Below are 17,790 nucleotides of genomic sequence, written 5' to 3'. Positions count from 1 at the left end.
CCTTCAGTCTTGGTACACTGTGTGCGCTTTCTATGGTGCTGCCAAATACGTCACATAGTCCGCGCTCGTTTAATAGCTTCTCGTACATGGCGGGCGTCGCCGCTTTGGTTCACCATGCCCCAAAAGACACCCTTATTCTGCATCAGGTCAGCGGGAGACCCAAACTCAACAGCGGCACCCTCGTCCAGAACCAGAACTTTATCCAAGTCAGCAACAGTGGCCAGCCTATGGGCCACAATAATCACTGTAGAATCTTCAAGTTCCCGACGAATGACTTCCTGCACCATGGAATCCGTCGCGCGATCCACGGCGCTGGTCGCTTCATCCAATATTACGATGCGCCGAGGATATAGAATCGCTCTTGCGAGGCAGACCATCTGCCTCTGCCCATGGGAAAGATTCTCGCCACCCGGTTGGATAGTCATGTCCAGGTCATCGAGAGCATCAACGGTCATTTTCCCATCTTTGGCTGGAAATGCCACCTTTCTCAGCGCTACCTTCATATCTTCATCAGATCTGTGTACATGTATATTCAAGTTACTCCTCAAAGTACCCGAAAACAAGAATGGGTCTTGCGGTATGAGAGATATGGAACTTCTCAAACGAGCGAGTTCAATAGTCGCAATATCAACACCATCAATGTGAATAGCGCCAGCCTCAGTGTCAATGAACCGGAGCAGTGAGTTGGTGAGACTTGTTTTACCAGCGCCAGTACGCCCGACGACGCCGAGACGTTCGCGCGGGGCAATTGAAAAAGAAATCCCTGTGAGAACTGGTGGCAGACCCGGATCATAACGAACAGTAATGTCCTGAACATCAACTTTGCCTGAAGCCGGCCAAGACGATGCCACATCCTCACCATCTTGGCTCTCAGCAGGAGCATTGGCGATGTCGAGTATACGATCAATAGCTCGAGCACCGCTTGTCAGCATGTTGATCTTGCCCATCATGCCACTCATGGTTGCCTTGACCAGGAGGGCGACATTGATAGCAAAACCTGCAGTCGCAGCATCCGCGTCTGCAAGAACCAAGGACACTGTAATGGCGCATACGAATAGAGAGCCAAGAATACCATATCGGCCGTGAATCCACCTTTGTCCCAGTGTGATGTGCCAGCTGAGCGCCATTTCCACGTCCAACAGGTCATACATCCGTTCAACATACATCGACTCTTTCTTAAAAGCTCGAATCGTCATGATACCAGACACTGTAGAGTTTGTGTGCTCCAGTATGGGCTGTGCTGCCAGAGGGATGAGTCTATTGAGGCGTTTGGACATGCGAAGGTGTCTTTCCGTGATTTTGAAGTAAAAGCTCAGCATCACAACCATCATGGCGATGGTCTGAGGTGTGGCGGCTCCACTACTCCTGTCAGTGAGATGTGAATCAACGCTGGTTTGCTACGTACCTGGTGAGAATGACAAGAATAAGCTGCATGATGATTCGAAGCAAATCGCTTAGACCTGCTGCGACTCTGTGATCAACCAAGTACATATCGGAGGCAAGACCTTGCAGTAACTTTCCCAGCGACACTTTGTCTATCCACCGTAGAGGACTGTGAAGGACACCGTGCACCGTTCTGCGGAAGAGGGCCTCTGATGCACTTCGACTGACTCCCTGCACGGCAATAGAATGCACCGCCACGGCAATGGCAGCGCATACTGATAGTGCCAGGTAAATGCACAAGTTGAACCGAAGACTCATACTGTCGAGCTCTTTATTTGCAGTCCACTTCGTCAGCCACCATGAGTTACCTGCTCCGAGGAGCCGGCACAGGAATGTTGTCAAGACAGCGACGGAAACGGGCCATACACCGCCGCCTAGAAGGTATATGGAGAAGGTTTGCAGAACAGAGCGCCGGGAAATCGCCGGATCTTCTGCGTCTACCCCAGAAGTGTCTATCATAGGATTTGGTATGGAACTACTGGCTGTAGACCTAGACCTAGTTTCGATGTTCAAGGACTCCTTGCTACGACGCGGCGTCATAACACGTCCCGAGGCAGTTCCAGCATCAACAGTAACGACATAACTTGCCAAGTGTTCGCAAGAAGCCAGATGGTGGGTAGCAATAATTACAGTGCGACCACAAGCCAACGTACCTGACAAAGCATTGAGGCAAAGCCATTTGGCAACGTGGGGATCGACTGCGCTAAGAACATCGTCGAGCACAAGAGTCCGAGCACGAGAGTACAAGGCTCTGGCGAGACTAACTCGCCACTTTTGACCACCGCTGAGGGATCCACCGTTGACACCCGCTATGGTCAAGTCCCCGTGAGGAAGAGCTTCAAGGTCTCTCTCTAGAGCGCAGGCATGCAGAACAGCCATATAGCGATCTTCGTCAAATAGGTTACCAAAGACGATATTCTGTCTGATGGTTCGGTTTTCTATCCATGGTGGCTGCGATACATATGCCAAATCGGGCGAAGAAGGTTCCTTTTGCTCTTCAGATACTGATTCGCGGCTTGCATTGAAGCCTCCGAGTTCCACGTTGGCCTCGCCGAGAAGTGCAGAAAGCAGAAGACCTTTGCCCGAGCTGCTTTTGCCAGTGATGATGCTTAGCTTTCCTTTGGGGAACTGCAGACTTACATTCTTGAGACTGAATGATGAGCCTGATGGGCCTGAAGCGGAAGATGGGTTTGGCCAAGATACGTGCACATTTTCGAACAATGTCAAATCTGTTCTGTTTGTATTTTGTTTTTCAGTGCCCCGTTGAAGGTAATTCTCGACGCGCCTGCTCGCTGCGTAGGACTCTTGCAGGCTGGCCAACATGGCGGGCAGCTCTTGCATGACAGCATGAAGATTGCGAAACAGGCCAATAGAAGCAAAAGCAAGCGAAGGGCTCAGATGACCGGCTTCAAGAGCATGCGAGGATAGAGACACCGATATCAACAGAATCGGGCCTAAATTGGTCAATAAGGTGAGCATTGCCAAGATCATCCCGCAATACCATATTTGCTTCAGTTCACGAGCTCTGGATTCGATGACCCGCTGCTGCCAAAGGACTTCGATGGAGGACAGACGGACCTGGCGGAGATTTCGAAGCAGCTCTGATATTTCAGCAGAGAAGGCATTGTGTGAGTTTGAAAGATCCAACTTGGCAAGCCTGTGGTGGCTTGCAAGCATCTTTGAGATGGGAAACAGTATAAGAGGAAAGAAACTGCCAATGACAATGTGTTTGAAGCCAATGAGATGAACTAGATAGCTCACGTCAAGAAGCAGCATACATGAAGCTTTAAGACAGTGCTGGCTCGATGTGCAGGCCTGGGCTACTGATGCGCTGGTATTGTTAGCATTGATCAAATGCAGGACGGATAAGCTTACCAATCGAGTAGCATTAGACTCTCCAACGACGATGCATCTTTGCGTTTTGTAACGCTTGCCTTATTTCTTTTTGAGCTTCTCCCTTTCGTCATCTGTTCAAACAAGAGACCTTTTAGGAGAGTGCTCATGGGGCTGTAGAGCCTTGCTTGGGTGACCCAAGTAATCCACCCTGCAGACATGTTTTCAGACAACAGTGCTACACCTAGGCATGCAGCATACGAAATGGCATGCTGCTGGATGGCAAGAGGCTGCTCCAGACAGCTTAGCAGTCGCTGAAGAAAATATTGGCTAGCAAACTGCGATACACTGTGCACCAGCGTGAGAGCCCATTGTAGATAGAGCATATATCTCCATGCTGCCACCAGTCGCGGTAGAAGCTTGTAACCAGAGGAATGTTGGTTAAAGTTTTGTCGCACAACCCGGATTCTCTGCACGAAGGGCGTTACGGGCAAGTCATCGAGGCTTAAATGACTGAGCCCCGAGAAGACGGGTTGATACAGTGGATACCAAGAGAATGAAAGTAGAGCTAGAATGGACGTGCTGTTTTGTTGATCGACGAGGCGTCCGTCGTGATAGACTACCGGCCGCCGAGGCAGAGTCAAGCCAGCAATCCCCACAGTGACGGCGCAAAGCATTTCTTTCGAGACAATTGAGAGGTTAGGCTCTATTATGAGGGTTTGAAGTGTGATGCAAAGTATGAGGACAGCGCTTGACACGACTGCGCAGATACCTTTCTTATAGCGCTCGTGGATACTCGCCTCATTCGAAGTTGCGAGTATCTGAACAGCAAGAAGGAGCTTTGATGCATTAGAAGTATGGCTCACTGCACCTGCTTTAAGTACTTACCCATATGCTGATGCGCGAGCTGGTTGCAACCAAGCTCCATTGTCCGGTACGGGCGCGGTGGCCCGCATTCGACAACACCGATGTAGAGGTCCCAACGGCTGCAGCAGCGTTCATGAAGAGCTTAGCCGTAGTGCCTTTCTGCGAGCTGGCCGCAGAGTCTTTCGTGGCGACCCCGTCTTCATCCTGATATTGTTGGTATGGCTGAGCAGCCCTGCGCCTGATACATAGGCATTGGCGCGCAAGAAACGCAACGGCGGCGAGGCTCATGCAGCCGATCGCAGCCTCCATGTTAGCTCATTGGATGGACCAATGGCTCTAGGTATTGAGCTTTTCCAGGCCGAGAATGACGTAGAGTATTATTACCTCATTTTTGGGAGAAATGAAGCAGAGGTAAAGTGGACAGGTTGTCCAGTGGTCAAGTCGTCGCCTGGAGACTTCAGGAGCGAGGACAGCTGAAGGATCGAGGGGGACTGCATCAGCTACGGACAGTATTCGAAGGAAAGGGTGTTTGAGAGAGCAAAAATAACGGCCAGATAATAGTATACGACTGGCAATTTGAAAATAGAGGAGTTTAATATAAAGTATGAAACGTTGCAAGGTATGAATCTAATTGGGGCGAGGTCCGACTTATCAGAGCACACTTGACCTACGCTGTGGTGGGGCGCAGTGCAAACAGACCAAGGTTGCGATGACTGATTTTCAACATGGTACCTATGCCATACACCGTTGTCAACTTGCAGTGCAAAACGAGCCTTGCTAAGCCCCGGCAGCCACAGTTCCGATGCACCGCCAATAGAAAACACATAATCACACTGAATGTTTCATTCGACATGGCCGCGTCTCCGAAGCGCGGCCACATGCTGCTGCCCCAAGGGGGCACGGTCATACAGCTCTCACGGCGCAAATCGTACCCTTCCCGACAGACCTAGTTATGCCATTGCACCACGGGGCAGAACGAGGACGTGGGACCGCCGAGATAAATTACGAAGCCGCCTACCGCGCCCTGACCCCGAAGTACAGAGAAAGCAGCAGGCGGACCGCAACCTGCGCAAGAAACTGGCAGAGGGAAAGCTATCGATAGCAGAGCAGATGGAGGCGGCCGCGGCGATCGAGGGTTTAGATCCAAAGCAGATCGCAACTAGAAGCCTACAAGATTTGAAAAACACAACCTCAGCGAACACGGCGTATCCATACGCCGGTGCTCCCACAAACACAAACCCAGGCCAGAAGAGTGACAGAAGCCAGTGGTCGTTGCTCAAGAAACGGCAAGAAGGCGCTGGGTCAGAGTCCACTCCGGCAGGGAATGCGCGGGACGCTGACGGGAGCACGATGACACCGGCGAACACAAAATGGCCGCTGCTGAAGAGGCGGCAACCAAGCTACGGGTACATGACGCCAACGGATCTGTTCTCTGATACCTCCAAGGATTTCGCTGTAACAGCCGTTTTGGATCAGTCGACGGATTTGGTTATTGCAACTCATCGAGTCCTTGCTGAGAAGGAGGATTCCTCGACTGCAAAGTCGCACACGATGCTACGGATAGACGGTCTCAGCACGAATGTCCATCCTTCCGACTTCTACCGCATCGCCGAGAACGACTTGTCAAAATGGAACCAGTCCATCACCAAAGGTAAGCATCGTCCTTTCTCTTCCCATTTACCCACCCGGTCCCGCTGATTCATCAGCTAACCGATATTGACTCCGTTTCTCAACAGTGCAGCAAGTGCGTGACCGCATGACGCTGGAGCCGACCGGTACCTACCACGTGTCCTTCTCCACGGCCGTGGCGGCGACGGCCTACGCCGCGCGCTTCCAGCGACTGCATGCGCTGGCGCGGGTGCGCGCCCGCTCGCGGACGGGCCTGTGGCGGAGCGAGGTGCCCCCGGCGCTCCTCCAGGACGACGGCGGCCCGGCAACGGCCACGCAGGCGGGGCTCGAGGCGGAACTCGCGCGGCTCAGCGTCGCCGCGGGCGTGCACGACGTGACACTCGCGCACCGGCGAGTCGCCGCCGGGCCCGAGGCCAACAAGATCCGCGGCATCGTCGCCGGCGACGGCCTTGGTGAGCGCCCGCCCGTCGTGCTGATCGACATAGCGCCCGCCGCGTCCCTTGACCGCGTACGCAATGCCGTCCGCCAGCACGGCCAGCGCGCCCGCGGCTCCTGGGGGCTCGCCCGCGTCCACCCCGTCGCCGCCAACCTGCACCAGCAGCTGCAACGGCTCACCGAGCAGGCCGCCGCTCAGCGGGCAGCCCTCAACGAGAACGTCGGAGAGGAGGTGGAAGAGCAGCAGCAGCAGCAGCAGCAGCAGCAGCATGCGGAGGAGAGCAGTATCGGTGTCAGCAGCGCCAGCAGCAGCAACAGCAGCAGCAGCGACGAGGCCGTTGCCGCACGGGACGAGTCCGAGAAACAGCTGCGCGCCGTGCTGCGCAAGAGGGAGGGCCTGCGCCGCATCGCACGCCACACGGAGGGCGCGGCCCTGCGCCGCTTCGTCGTCGCCTTTCGCGACGACGCCGAGGCGCAGCGATTTCATCGTCTGTGGAACGGCCGCTGGCTGGGCGGCCGCGACGTGCCCCCGGCGGGCGGCGCGGCGCGCCATTTTGTGCGGACGCAGGTGCTGGACTATTAGCACGATGGTTCAATGGCCGAATGCGCGTGTATATCCTGTACTATGCTGTACTATTAGAAGAAAGACTTTTGAAAGATGCGTAAAAGAATACCCTGTTCTGTCGTTGCTTTGCCGCATTGCGTTACACCTCTTTCATACAATTTCCTCTTACTTTCTCGTCTACTGCCAACGCGAAGCCCCGTCAAGTCACCTAGCTCCGAGGTGCACATTCGTTCTTTATTCCATCATCATCGACGACTACGGTGTAGACCTCACAATCAGCGTGTATGAACCGGGCAAGACTAGGTATGGTCCGGTTGAAGGGTTAACAGCAGCTGTATAGTACAAGAAAAAAAACGACATCACAAAAGCAGCCATAATGGCCGCGCAAATCAAGAGCGAAGAAAACAAATGCAATAAATAGTTAAACTAACAGAAAAAGGCTCTCGGGTGTGCTTGCGTGCCATATTGCCCCAGGCACACGATTCGGGGTGGGACGGCCGGGGTAGTAAGTAGTTGTGGTTTGTTGTCGAGTTGTCGTGGTGGTATTTGTAGTATCCACGGGGGAGTTTGCTTCATTCCTCATTCTCCTTGTCTGCCTTCCTTCTATCCTTGTCAAATATTAATCCATCTTTCGCTTATTCCCATGATTTCACCAGCATATCCTGCATGGTCCTCCTTTGTTCTTTGTCCCTGACGTCTTCTCTCGCTCTAGCTCTCTCTCTACACGGGCGTCCACACTTAGCAGCACTTGCTCCCCATGCCACCTTCCGTCTTGTCACCGACATTGACACCTCCAGAGGAGCCGGCCTCGTTCTTTGAGTTGTCAATGAGTCGCTTCTTGATGTCGGCGGCCAGGCTGTAAAAAGCCTTGTCAATGTTGATGTTGCTCTTGGCCGAGACTTCGAGGAAGGGAATGCCGAGCTCGTCGGCGAGGGCTTGGCCCTGCTCCTCGGAAATGACTCTCTTATCCTCCCAGTCGCACTTGTTGCCGATGAGGATCTTGTTGACGCCCTCGGTGGCGTGTTGCTCTACATTTTGGAACCAAGTGCGAATGTCTGTGCTTGGTCAGTCATGGTGCTACCGGGAATGAAGAGAGCCGTCGCATCTTGAATGACAACTGATGTGAGAGTGCAGGCGATACATACTGTTGAAGGAGCGCTCATCAGTGACGTCGTATACGAGCAGGATGCCCATGGCACCGCGGTAATAGGCAGTGGTGATGGTTCGGAAACGTTCTTGGCCGGCGGTATCCCAAATCTGTAGTTTGACGCGCTTGCCATCGAGCTCGATTGTCCTGATCTTGAAGTCGATACCGATCGTGGTGATGAAAGAGGGTGTGAAGGAGTCTTCGCTGAAGCGCAGCAAGCAGCAGGACTTGCCGACGCCCGAGTCGCCTATCAGCAGGAGCTTGATCTGTAGAGTGTGCAACGACGAGCGCGCGCATGGTTAGCCAAATCTGTCCCAGTCTCGGTCTGGCGAGTGCGTTGGAGGCGCGCAGGGGGGGGAGCGCAGCAGACGGAGGCCGCGCAATTCAGCATTTAGGGGCCGGTTGGCGGTTTGGGGGGAGTGACGCATGGGATGGTTCAAAGCCGCGACGGCGCAACCCACGGGGCAGAAGAGGAATTCAGATGTATCGTACAAGGAAGTCATAGTTGCGATTGTTTGGCATTGTCATTTATGCTGGTCCGACGGGGTCGTGAGGTCGGTACTGGACGGGGGCGAGTGTTGGTAGGTGGGTAGTCTTGGGCGGCGGCGATGGGCGGACAGACGACGCGGCGTTTATGCGAGGGGCGGATCTGGAGAATACCCGTCTCGGTTTGTAGGAATTAAAAAAAAAAAAATTTGGCGGCCGCGTGTACTTTTGAATTGTCCCACAGGGGTCGTATTGTAGTGGGAGTCGACGCGAAGCGTGAATGTCGGGGACGCTGGTGGTGGTAAATTGAGGACGTTTCTGGCCAGACAGCAAACCGGGAGTAGTATCGTGGCGATGACGGAGGGGGTTTCTGGCTGAGCTGGTCGTGCGGCAGAGTTTCGACTTGGGAAAGGGTGAAGAGGAAAAGAAGAGCGGACCCCGTAGCTTAGCTGGTAGGCGTGGGGAAAGGCTGTCCTGGTTGCTTGATACTTAGTGGTGGGTGCGGCTAGAGACTGGTGAGATGGGGAGTCGTGAGTAGCTTTGAGAGAGGAAGGAGAATAAGTAGACGGTAGCCTAGGTAGGTATTAATTGAAGAAGATCAGCAGAGGTGAGATGGAGAGACGATTTCAGAATCTGTTTGATCCTCATATAGGGAAAAAATAAATATAAAAAAAAGACCGCCTGCAAGACGGCTGGTTTTGGTGGTGCCTGGGCTATATCTGCGTCAAAAGCACCGAGGTAAGTACAGCGCTGTGTACCTGCCCAAGTCCTTTGGGTACTTGCTCGTTGATGATGTCTATACGGGTAGGTACATATCAAGTACCGCCACCGACAACCAAGATACAAGTATCCAGTGTTTTCCATCAGTAGAGTGGCCAAGTACCTCTGTACCAGTACTGAGTACATCAGATCAATCACTGCCACCGTTTTAGCTCCGGCCATGAGCTGTTTCCCTTCCAAATACGTAGTAGGTACCCTCTACCCGCTCCAGCCACTAGCTCCACGTGTCCATGTTTCGTATCAGGTACACCGCTTGGCGGTCCCGTCATGTCCCAGATTTCTGGATGACGGCATCTTCAGGCTGCCATTTGACATGAGCCGCCACATAATGCATTTGCAGCATGGACAAGAAAGAATTGGCCGAAAACGATATGCACTTTCCTTCGAAACACACACACACACACACAGCCCCTCCATGGTGTGGAGTTGAAGACTACGTTCATCTGTGGGTCGGCTGGCTAGTGGACAACCACTCTCAACGCCAACCACTTATTACGAGAGGCATCATATCAGATGAAGAACGTGAGATGGACGTCGACGAGAACAGTCATCCATTGACTATAGAAGAAACTCGTTCCTGAATAAAGACTACAGCACAACTACCAGCATGATCCAAACTCGGGCACGCATCCGCACGAACAGTGCCGGGCCTTGCGGCCACACTCGCCACTGTTGGAGCAGCAGTCCCCGAACCTGCTCCCGGAGCACGTCTGCTTGAACTCGGGGCCGCACTTGCCGTGTGTCGAAACTTCCAGCAGCCCGCCGCTCCTTTGGCTTCCGCCACCGGGCTGATTGTCCTCGGTAGGCCTGCCGCCCGCCGCCGTCGCCGTGGTTTGACTCGGCGTGCCCGCCACCGACTCTGTTGCATTGGCGCTCTCGGACGCGTCACGCCGCACATCTGCCGTCATTTCCCTCACCATTGTCGACTCATCCACCGCCCTCGCCGCAACGCGCTCCTCCCCCCACGGCTCCGGGACCTGCCCCGGCGCCGTCGCAAACTTTTCCTTGCCTCGAAACGGCGGAGGGCCGTCAAACTCCTCGCGCTCGCAGGCGTCGTTCATGGCCGAGCAGTAGTCGCTCCAGGTGTAGCAGTTGGCCGAGCCGCTCGCCGGGGCCGAGTCCCAGCAGCGCTTGCTCTGGGCGTAGCAGTCCTTGACGGCGGCCCAGCAGCCCTCCATGTCCGCGTATCGCGGCACCTCCTTGGCGCACCAGTTGGCGTTCTTCACGAGGCAGCTCTGCGGGACCGCGCCCCGGGACAGCTTGGCCTGCTTGAGCGACTTGGCCGACCATGACGAGGCCGACAACGTGGGCGTCCAGACGTCGGGGCCGGGCATAGGGTACGCGGGCATCTTGTCCTTGTAAATGTCAAACTTCAGACCGGCCGTGTCAGCGTCGACGTAGCCGGGGATCGACACCATCTTGCTCGCGGGCACCTCGGCCGTCGTAGCCGCCACGGTCGGGCCACCGCCGCCGGCGCCCCCCTGGACAAAGATTTGCGCGCAGCCGAGATAGAACTGCGGGTCGCCCTTGTACGCAAAGTGCAGGGCCAGGATCTCGGGCCGGACGAGGTAGTAGCCCGGCGCCAGGCCCGCGGGGAGGTGGACCGAGAGCAGCCCGTCGTGGGCGATGAGGCGGTCGGAGCACCACTCGCCGGACGCGGCGTCGTAGCCGTCGTGCCAGATCTTGAACCAGCCATCGCCGGCCGCCGGGTCGGAAAACATGTCGTCGACGCGCTTCAGATAGACGGCGCAGGGCCCCTTGTGGCCCGGGTCGAGAGCGCCGGGCTGCTCGGCGTCGGGCCATAGGCGGAACTCGAAGGTGAGCTTGGCTCCCGAGGTGGCCGGACAGACAAAGGGCACGGGGTCCTGGCCGCCGTAGCCTACAAGATACTACATGTCAGTCGTCTGCTGCGGAACAAGTTGTGCATGTGTGTGTGTGCGTGTCAGTGTCGTTGATCAGGAACGTACCGCAGGCCATGGCGTCGCCGGTGATGGGATAGATGGGCGCCGTGCCGGTTGCGCCGTTCTTGGGCATCCGAACACACGTCCCGTCGCCCTGGTTCTTGCCGTCAATGTAGAGCGTGGTGAAGAGCGTGTGGGCGGTGGCGGCGGACGCCATTGCAACGATGCGAAGCAGCTTCATGTCGCCGTCGTTTTCTTTTTTTTTCTTTGTTCTTCCTCTTTGTTCTTCTTTTTCGACTTGCACAAAGAACGCGGGCCAAGAGCAATAAAAGAGATGTTTCAAGACTTGCTGAAAACGGCAGAATGAAGGAGAGAAGGAGAGTTGGAAAAGTGGTTCACAAAGTGAATGTGGGAGAAGAGAAACAAATGTCACAAGAGAATTTTGACGAAGCAACCCTTGCTTGCGTCTATTGTTGTGAAGAAAGGAGTGTGTGTGTATTCAGCACCAGCTGGTCAAGGTGTTATAAAGAATGAGAGCAAAGACAAACGGACCAGCGAGTCTTGGGGAGAGTCGTAGAACCGAGCAAACAGGGCGGCAGAAAAGGACAAACCCTCGGGCGCATATATAGGTGGGAAGATGGATGGACGGATAGGTAGGTAGGTAGGTAGGTAGGTAGACAAACGAGTGGCAGCAGTGTGAAAAAGAGAGAGAAATCGCCGACATCTGTCGTGCCACGCGGGGACATTTCTTGTAACGCTCATGTCCTCTTCACACATGCTCAGCTCATCCATGACGGCTAACCAGACGTAGCCCTCCAGTACAATACACCTCCTTGAGTGTAAAAAGATGAAACGCTATTCCGTGCCTGCTCGAGGTTACACGGCAGCGGCTATCACATTCACGCTCGCCTCGTACCCTGTCATTCTTCCTTTTTTTTTCGTCTGATGATGCGAACATGGCTGGAATGAAACATGTCAAGATATAAAAAAAGGGGAATGAAACAAAAAAAAAATGCGCCGTATGCAGGTACATTCGTACAGGTTCATGCCAGGCACATGAGGCGCAACATCTCGGAGCGGATGGATGCATCATGACTTTTCCTCGCGAGTGGGAAAGTGGGCGTTTTATTGCCATGCTGTGTGTGTGTGTGCGCCTGGCTCAGGCAGGGGACGTCTTTGTCTCTTTTGCTTTCTCTCGCTCTCGCAAAATATTCCAAATGTAGACGCTTTCGAAACAATCGCTTTTCTGTCCTTGTAAAATCGATGTCCTTTTCTAATTAGAGCGGAGATTTCATTTATTGTCTTGTTCTGCGCAGGTTGGCCAATAAAACTGCCAGTCTCTCTGTTCTGAGGTCCTGTTTCCTCCTCACCTCGCTTCTCATTTGACTCATTTCGCCTCACGTACGTACACTGCACGAGTTCTACAACAGCGTCCGTACATCACCCCCGCCTCCAAGCATTTTGATTTCGATACAGGCTCTTTTTTTTTCTGTTTCGCTCTCAACTCGTACAAAAAACCCATCTCGCCTCGAACTATTTTCTCCTCCTTCTGCTCCACCATCCCACTGCCAGTAGTTTCCTTTTTCATATTGTACAACATATAGTACACACAATTTTGTAATTTCTTAGAGTCTCAATCTCTTATTCCTTGATCCAGCCAAATGTGTGCAATGGCTGGCTCAAAGACCTGGGTTGGGCAAGGTGAAAAGGAGCAACGAGACTTTGTTTCCCATCCATGGGCATCTTTGATCAAATGATGTGGCGCGACGTCATAGATCTGACTCCCGTCCTTGTCCACCCATGTTCCCTTTTATTTCGTCAAGAGAGAAAAAAAAAGGAAGAAGAAGAAATAGTAACGAATTACTGCTCGTTAATCTTGGCGAGGATCCTACCACACAGCAACAGTTAGCAGCCAGATCCCACTAAAATCGTCTCTCTCATCTACCAGGAGGACAAGCATGGGAAAAGGGCAGGTTGATCAACGTACTCGCTATCACGGAACAGCTGGTACTCCTCCTCGCCGGCCTTGACGGGCGAGCCGCCAAACTGGGGAATCAGGACGCGGTCGCCGACGGTGACGCCCATGGGCAGGCGCGCGCCGGCCTTGTCGAGCGCGCCGGGTCCGACGGCGATGACCTTGGCCTCGTTGAGCTTCTCGACCGACGACTCGGGCAGGAAGATGCCGCTCGCCGTCTTGGCCTCGGCCTTGACGCGCTGGACCAGCACGCGGTCGAGGAGGGGGGCGAGGGCGCGGATAGAGCGGATCGAGGTGGCCTATTTTTGTTGGTTTCATCATCTGTTAGTTCGACGTTTCTTCTTTCTCTTTTTTCTTCTCCTTCTTCTTTCGTTCATCTTTTCTTCATTCTGCTCAGCTCGGGCGCGGCGCACTGGAGGGGCCGAGGGAGCTTCCGTTGATGTCGCATTAGGGGCCGCCCCCCCGGGGGAGGCCAGATCCGTCCCAGCATGCGCGCGCGCAAAGCTCATCCAGCCACTCCATCCTTCCACGAGCAAAGAGAGGATTCCAAAAGCGTACCATTGTGATTAGAGAATGAGGAAGATGCAGGAGTGCAATCAATTGATGCTCAGAGTCGTCGGAGTTAATGCAAAAAAAAAAAAGATGAAGCTTGCTTTAGACAAAGTGACGGGAAAAAAAAAAGGGTCAAGTTCTTTTCCTCGGGGAACCTTGGCCCCAAGTCACCCGCAAGCTGGGTGGAGCTCTGTTCCAACAGCTTCCAGAAATTTTGCGCGGCCCGGCAATGCCATTTTTCCTGCTCCGACCGACAACAAACGGCTACGTAGCTCGGTCACTCACCTACCGGCTGCATGGCGAGTCCATAATCACCGGCACAAAATTAAAAGAGCATGGCAGTCTTCATTAATTTTATTTGTTCTAACCAATAAAATATATCCAATATTCGTAATGACCAAAAGGCAAAAAAAAAAAAAAAAGCAGAAAAGAAAACTGTACCCCGAGGTCCCTCCTGTAACTATGTAGTGTTCCCCTTCGCTGTATTCGCTAGTCTTTATATACCTTCTTTCCGTAATAATACCCCTGCCAATACTAATATAAATTAAAAGCAACCGTCTTTTTTCATGAATTATTGTATCGCTTCTTCAGTGATGCACTCGGTGTCGTTCTCGTGCCTTTCGGAGGCTGACGACTCTGAGGGAGCTGGCCGCACTCCGCACCGGGCCTGTCTAGGAGCTGGGGTTGTTGGGCGGTTCTAGCACATGCACATGGTCCTCAGCCGCAAGCACTTCGCCATTCTCCAGCTGCTGGCAAATGACAGTGTCGGCGACCCAAAAATCTTCCAAGATTTCCTCCATCTTGGCGCGTTTCTTGGGGTCGAGCTCTAGCATGCGGTGGATGACATGACGACTGTATCGGGGCAGCAGACGCAGAATACGCCAGGGTCCTCTGATGATCTCCTTCTTCTCGCCTTCCTGTGGCTTGGACTCTTGTTTGGTCTCCTGTTTGTCCTCTTGCTTCTCTTGCTTCTCTTGCTTCTCTTGCTTCTCATCATGTTTCGGCTCGTGCTTGAGTTCGACCGATTTCGAATCTCCCGTCGTAGCGCTCGAGTTGGTTGTGCCATCCTCCCTTGTCTCATTCTGACTCTTGCGATGTTGCTCGGCATCGCGAGTGGACAGAGCAGAGATGGTGGTGGATGACGTGGCCGTCGACGGCGTTGCAACAATTAGCCTCTTGGGATCGTGCCCAGGCGTGGGATCAGAGGCAAAAAGCTTGAAAGAGTTATCCGTCATGCGCGGCAGCTTCCACGGGAAACGGCGAAGGCTCATGCAGCAGTAAATGATCGCCAGCGACCAAATGTCCACGGCAGCCGCGTCATACTCCTTTTGGTCGTACACTTCGGGGGCGAGATATGGGTCGGATCCAACGATGCCTACACAGCCTCGGTTAGTAATTCTGGCAGATGAAAAAGATAAGGTTTAATAGATGAGTCAACATACCCTTGGCTAGAACAGTTTCCGTCTCAAAGGGGTACTTGAACACGTGGGCGCTGCCAAAGTCGATGATCTTCATGATGCCCTTCTCGCTGACCACGACATTGTCGAGCTTGAGATCACGGTGGGCCAGACCCAGACTGTGTAAATATGTGACGCCATTGAGAATCTGCAAAAAGCAGCAGCTGACTTCCTCGCGTGACATTCTGCCGGTCATGACTATCGCAAATAGATCGTACGGGCCGTACTCCATGACCTCGAACCAGCGACCCTTTTCCTGGAGAATGTCGAGCGTCTCGATGATGTTGCCGTGGTGAAGCGTGGACCCGACGCAAAACTCAGCCGTCACCTTTTTGGCATATTCCTTTTCGGACTCGTACGTGTGGCGAGCTCGGAACTCTTTGACAGCAAAGACGGTACCATCCTCCTTGCGACGCATGAGACGGACAGAGCCGCCGGCACCAGCACCCAGCACCTTGCCCAGCTTTCCGTATTTTGAGGTGAGCCCATGGTCGTCGGCAAAGGGGACCAGCTGAGCACTGCGGGAGCTCGTTGGAGGTGTCTGAGCTTTGGGCTTGGCCGGCGCAGGGGAGGAGTCGCGCTTCTTGTTGTGCCCCGATTTGCGGAAGAAGCGCTTCAAGTCGGCCATTGAGCCATGAGCATGGTGGTGGCCGTGGCCATGGCCGTGGCCGTGGCCATGACCTGAGCCTCCATCACTAGAATCGTCCTTGGTGGTGAAGGCCCCCGAACCAGCCAGGCTGGAGCGTGAGCCGCCCGGGGAACCGTGCTTCTTCTTCTTTGAAAAGACAAAGCGCGGGTCAATGGAGGCACGGCTAGGGTGGGACTGCAGAGGTGGGCGTCGGTTCTTTGCGTAGGGGTCGTTGAGGTCACCAACTGGGGTGGCTGGCTTGGAGTAAAAGTGCGAGGCGGCAGTGCGGGACGGGCTGGACTCGCGAGACACGGGAACGGAGCCGCCACCGACGCTGAACATGCCCTTGCGGTGGCTTCGGGGATCGCCAAGGTGTTCTTCAACGGACGATGAGCGACGCAGACCAGCATGATCGGAGACTGGGCGATGAACCAATGGGGCTCGCTCTTGCGGAAGCGCCTCCTGGGACGAGGACGGCAGCGGTGTGATTATGTGCGCGTCACTGCCAGTTGCGCCAACGGGGCGTTTGTCTCTGGCTCGTCGTTCGCCCGCCGAACCCGAGGGTGTGAGAGGCGGGGAGGCCAAGGCTGAAATGCGAGGGCTGCCATGGGGAGACTGGTAGCTAGAGGATACGGGTGTGTGTAGGCGTGTTGAGTCGGGGGAGTCTTCATCGCGAGAGGGAACCTGAAAACGGGTGGTGTCAGTAGCGTTGTCGCGGGGTTGGGCGGGGACATGTGCGGCGTCGCAGCTCGTTGGAAGAATCGCAGGAGGGGGGCATCGGGGAAGAAAAGAAAGCAAAAATTGACTTACACGAGATGGCGGGAGCGAAAACGCTTCAAATTGATATGTATTTAGACGGCGTTCCTGCAGCAGCGGTCCGTGAAGCGACTTGGTGAAGGCTCTGAGCTGCTCGGGGGTGACCTCTTGCGACTGGTGGGCGGCGGGGGCGTCGGGAGCAGCAACCGGGATGTCATCATGAGCCGGCGAGAATTCCTGAACGGCCGATGAGAATCGTACGGCGGGCGTCGAGGTACCGGTCGCATTGCCAGCTTTGCCGGCGACCTCCGGGGCGGAAGCTTGCTGTTGCTGATGATGCTCCTGTGCGTCGTCGGGGCGGGCGGAGGGGCCGCTGTCTGCAGTGGCGGCTTGTGCAGTTTCCGTATTGGCGTCAGTCATGATGAAGGGCGTAAATAGCATATAATAGATTCCATAGACAGCCAAGAAAGAAGAGGGGAAAGAATGAAAAAAAAAAACGAGAGGCAATGAGGATGAACGGGAATCCGAGAGCAATTGCGCTCCCAGAGACGAAAGAATGCTAATGGGACGAGAACTGTTTTTTTGGCCTTGTCTGTGAGGATGTAGAGTGTGGGAGGGGAGAGTGGCAGAGGCAAGACGGAAAAAAATTGAGGCAGAGGCAAAGTTGGTGGGCGGCGAGGCTAACAGAGGCAAGCGGCGGTAGTAGCTTGTAGGTAGGTTTCTAAGTAGAGGTAGGTACTAAGGTAGGCAGGCAGCCAAAAACTGTTGACCAACCCACCATGTGCCTGTTTATTATCCGTCCTACCGAGCAGCCTGCGTGAGACGCTTGCAGGGTTGATGATGGGAAGTTTTTTCTTCCTTCTTCTGATTCTTTTCCCCCTTTTGTTCTGTTGCATCTTCTCTCATCATCAATCAGGAAAATCTGCTTGTTGCCCGTGCCAAGTTTTACCTGTGCGCTGCACCGGGGTCCCGGGACAGATGTATTGAGCAGGGGTTTGTTGCTATAATTATTCCTAGTATATAATTTTCTTTTGCCGGCAAAAAAAAAAAAACTCGAGCTAATCGGCATATATACTGATTCTCACCCTCTAATGTATGGGCCGTAAGCAAGAGATGGCGTCCAAGATTAACAAGGCAGAAACGACTGTGCTGGCTCGATTAGTTTGAGCGAGGGGACATGAAGAAGAGACAAAGAGTGTGATAGAAGGGCGCCGGCGACGAGGCTGTACAAAATAGCAACGACAATTGCCTGCCAAATGACCCTGCACGAGAGCCGGAGGCGCAGCCAAACAAGGCGAGACGTCAGAATGGAATTAATACATGGCGGCGTAGCCTG

At 54.2% G+C, this 17,790-nt stretch overlaps 6 protein-coding genes across 6 annotated transcripts; 1 reads left to right on the top strand and 5 right to left on the bottom strand.

Moving 5' to 3' along the window:
* Positions 1–50: 50 nt before the first annotated feature.
* V2A60_001796 (uncharacterized protein) lies at positions 51–4,452 on the bottom strand (the record flags this gene model as incomplete). Its single annotated transcript, XM_083253151.1, has 5 exons — positions 51–1,359; positions 1,406–1,895; positions 2,097–2,897; positions 4,049–4,115; positions 4,165–4,452. 5 exons carry the CDS (start codon positions 4,450–4,452, stop codon positions 51–53), a joined length of 2,955 nt encoding a protein of 984 aa, XP_083109277.1.
* A 542-nt stretch (positions 4,453–4,994) lies between these two features.
* On the top strand, positions 4,995–6,790 carry V2A60_001795 (uncharacterized protein; the record flags this gene model as incomplete). Its single annotated transcript, XM_083253150.1, has 3 exons — positions 4,995–5,045; positions 5,185–5,794; positions 5,880–6,790. 3 exons carry the CDS (start codon positions 4,995–4,997, stop codon positions 6,788–6,790), a joined length of 1,572 nt encoding a protein of 523 aa, XP_083109276.1.
* A 720-nt stretch (positions 6,791–7,510) lies between these two features.
* Positions 7,511–8,441, bottom strand: V2A60_001794 (Rab family GTPase SEC4; the record flags this gene model as incomplete). Its single annotated transcript, XM_083253149.1, has 3 exons — positions 7,511–7,827; positions 7,918–8,185; positions 8,412–8,441. The coding sequence occupies 3 exons, from the start codon at positions 8,439–8,441 to the stop codon at positions 7,511–7,513; spliced, it is 615 nt and encodes a 204-aa protein (XP_083109275.1).
* A 1,343-nt stretch (positions 8,442–9,784) lies between these two features.
* V2A60_001793 (glycosyl hydrolase family 61-domain-containing protein) lies at positions 9,785–11,303 on the bottom strand (the record flags this gene model as incomplete). Its single annotated transcript, XM_083253148.1, has 2 exons — positions 9,785–11,064; positions 11,153–11,303. The coding sequence occupies 2 exons, from the start codon at positions 11,301–11,303 to the stop codon at positions 9,785–9,787; spliced, it is 1,431 nt and encodes a 476-aa protein (XP_083109274.1).
* A 1,643-nt stretch (positions 11,304–12,946) lies between these two features.
* V2A60_001792 (chaperonin 10-like protein) lies at positions 12,947–13,622 on the bottom strand (the record flags this gene model as incomplete). The annotated part of the gene is made up of 3 exons (XM_083253147.1): positions 12,947–12,974; positions 13,074–13,360; positions 13,620–13,622. The coding sequence occupies 3 exons, from the start codon at positions 13,620–13,622 to the stop codon at positions 12,947–12,949; spliced, it is 318 nt and encodes a 105-aa protein (XP_083109273.1).
* Positions 13,623–14,284: 662 nt separating this feature from the next.
* V2A60_001791 (serine/threonine protein kinase NPR1) lies at positions 14,285–16,874 on the bottom strand (the record flags this gene model as incomplete). Its single annotated transcript, XM_083253146.1, has 3 exons — positions 14,285–14,988; positions 15,056–16,382; positions 16,509–16,874. 3 exons carry the CDS (start codon positions 16,872–16,874, stop codon positions 14,285–14,287), a joined length of 2,397 nt encoding a protein of 798 aa, XP_083109272.1.
* Positions 16,875–17,790: the final 916 nt, after the last annotated feature.

This window comes from Cordyceps javanica, chromosome 1 (assembly GCF_051103115.1).
Source record: "Cordyceps javanica chromosome 1, complete sequence".
In the NCBI taxonomy this organism is placed as follows: Eukaryota; Fungi; Ascomycota; class Sordariomycetes; order Hypocreales; family Cordycipitaceae; genus Cordyceps; species Cordyceps javanica.
The sequence above is the reverse complement of the archived record's forward strand: the minus strand, read 5'-3'. Positions and strand labels throughout refer to the sequence as shown.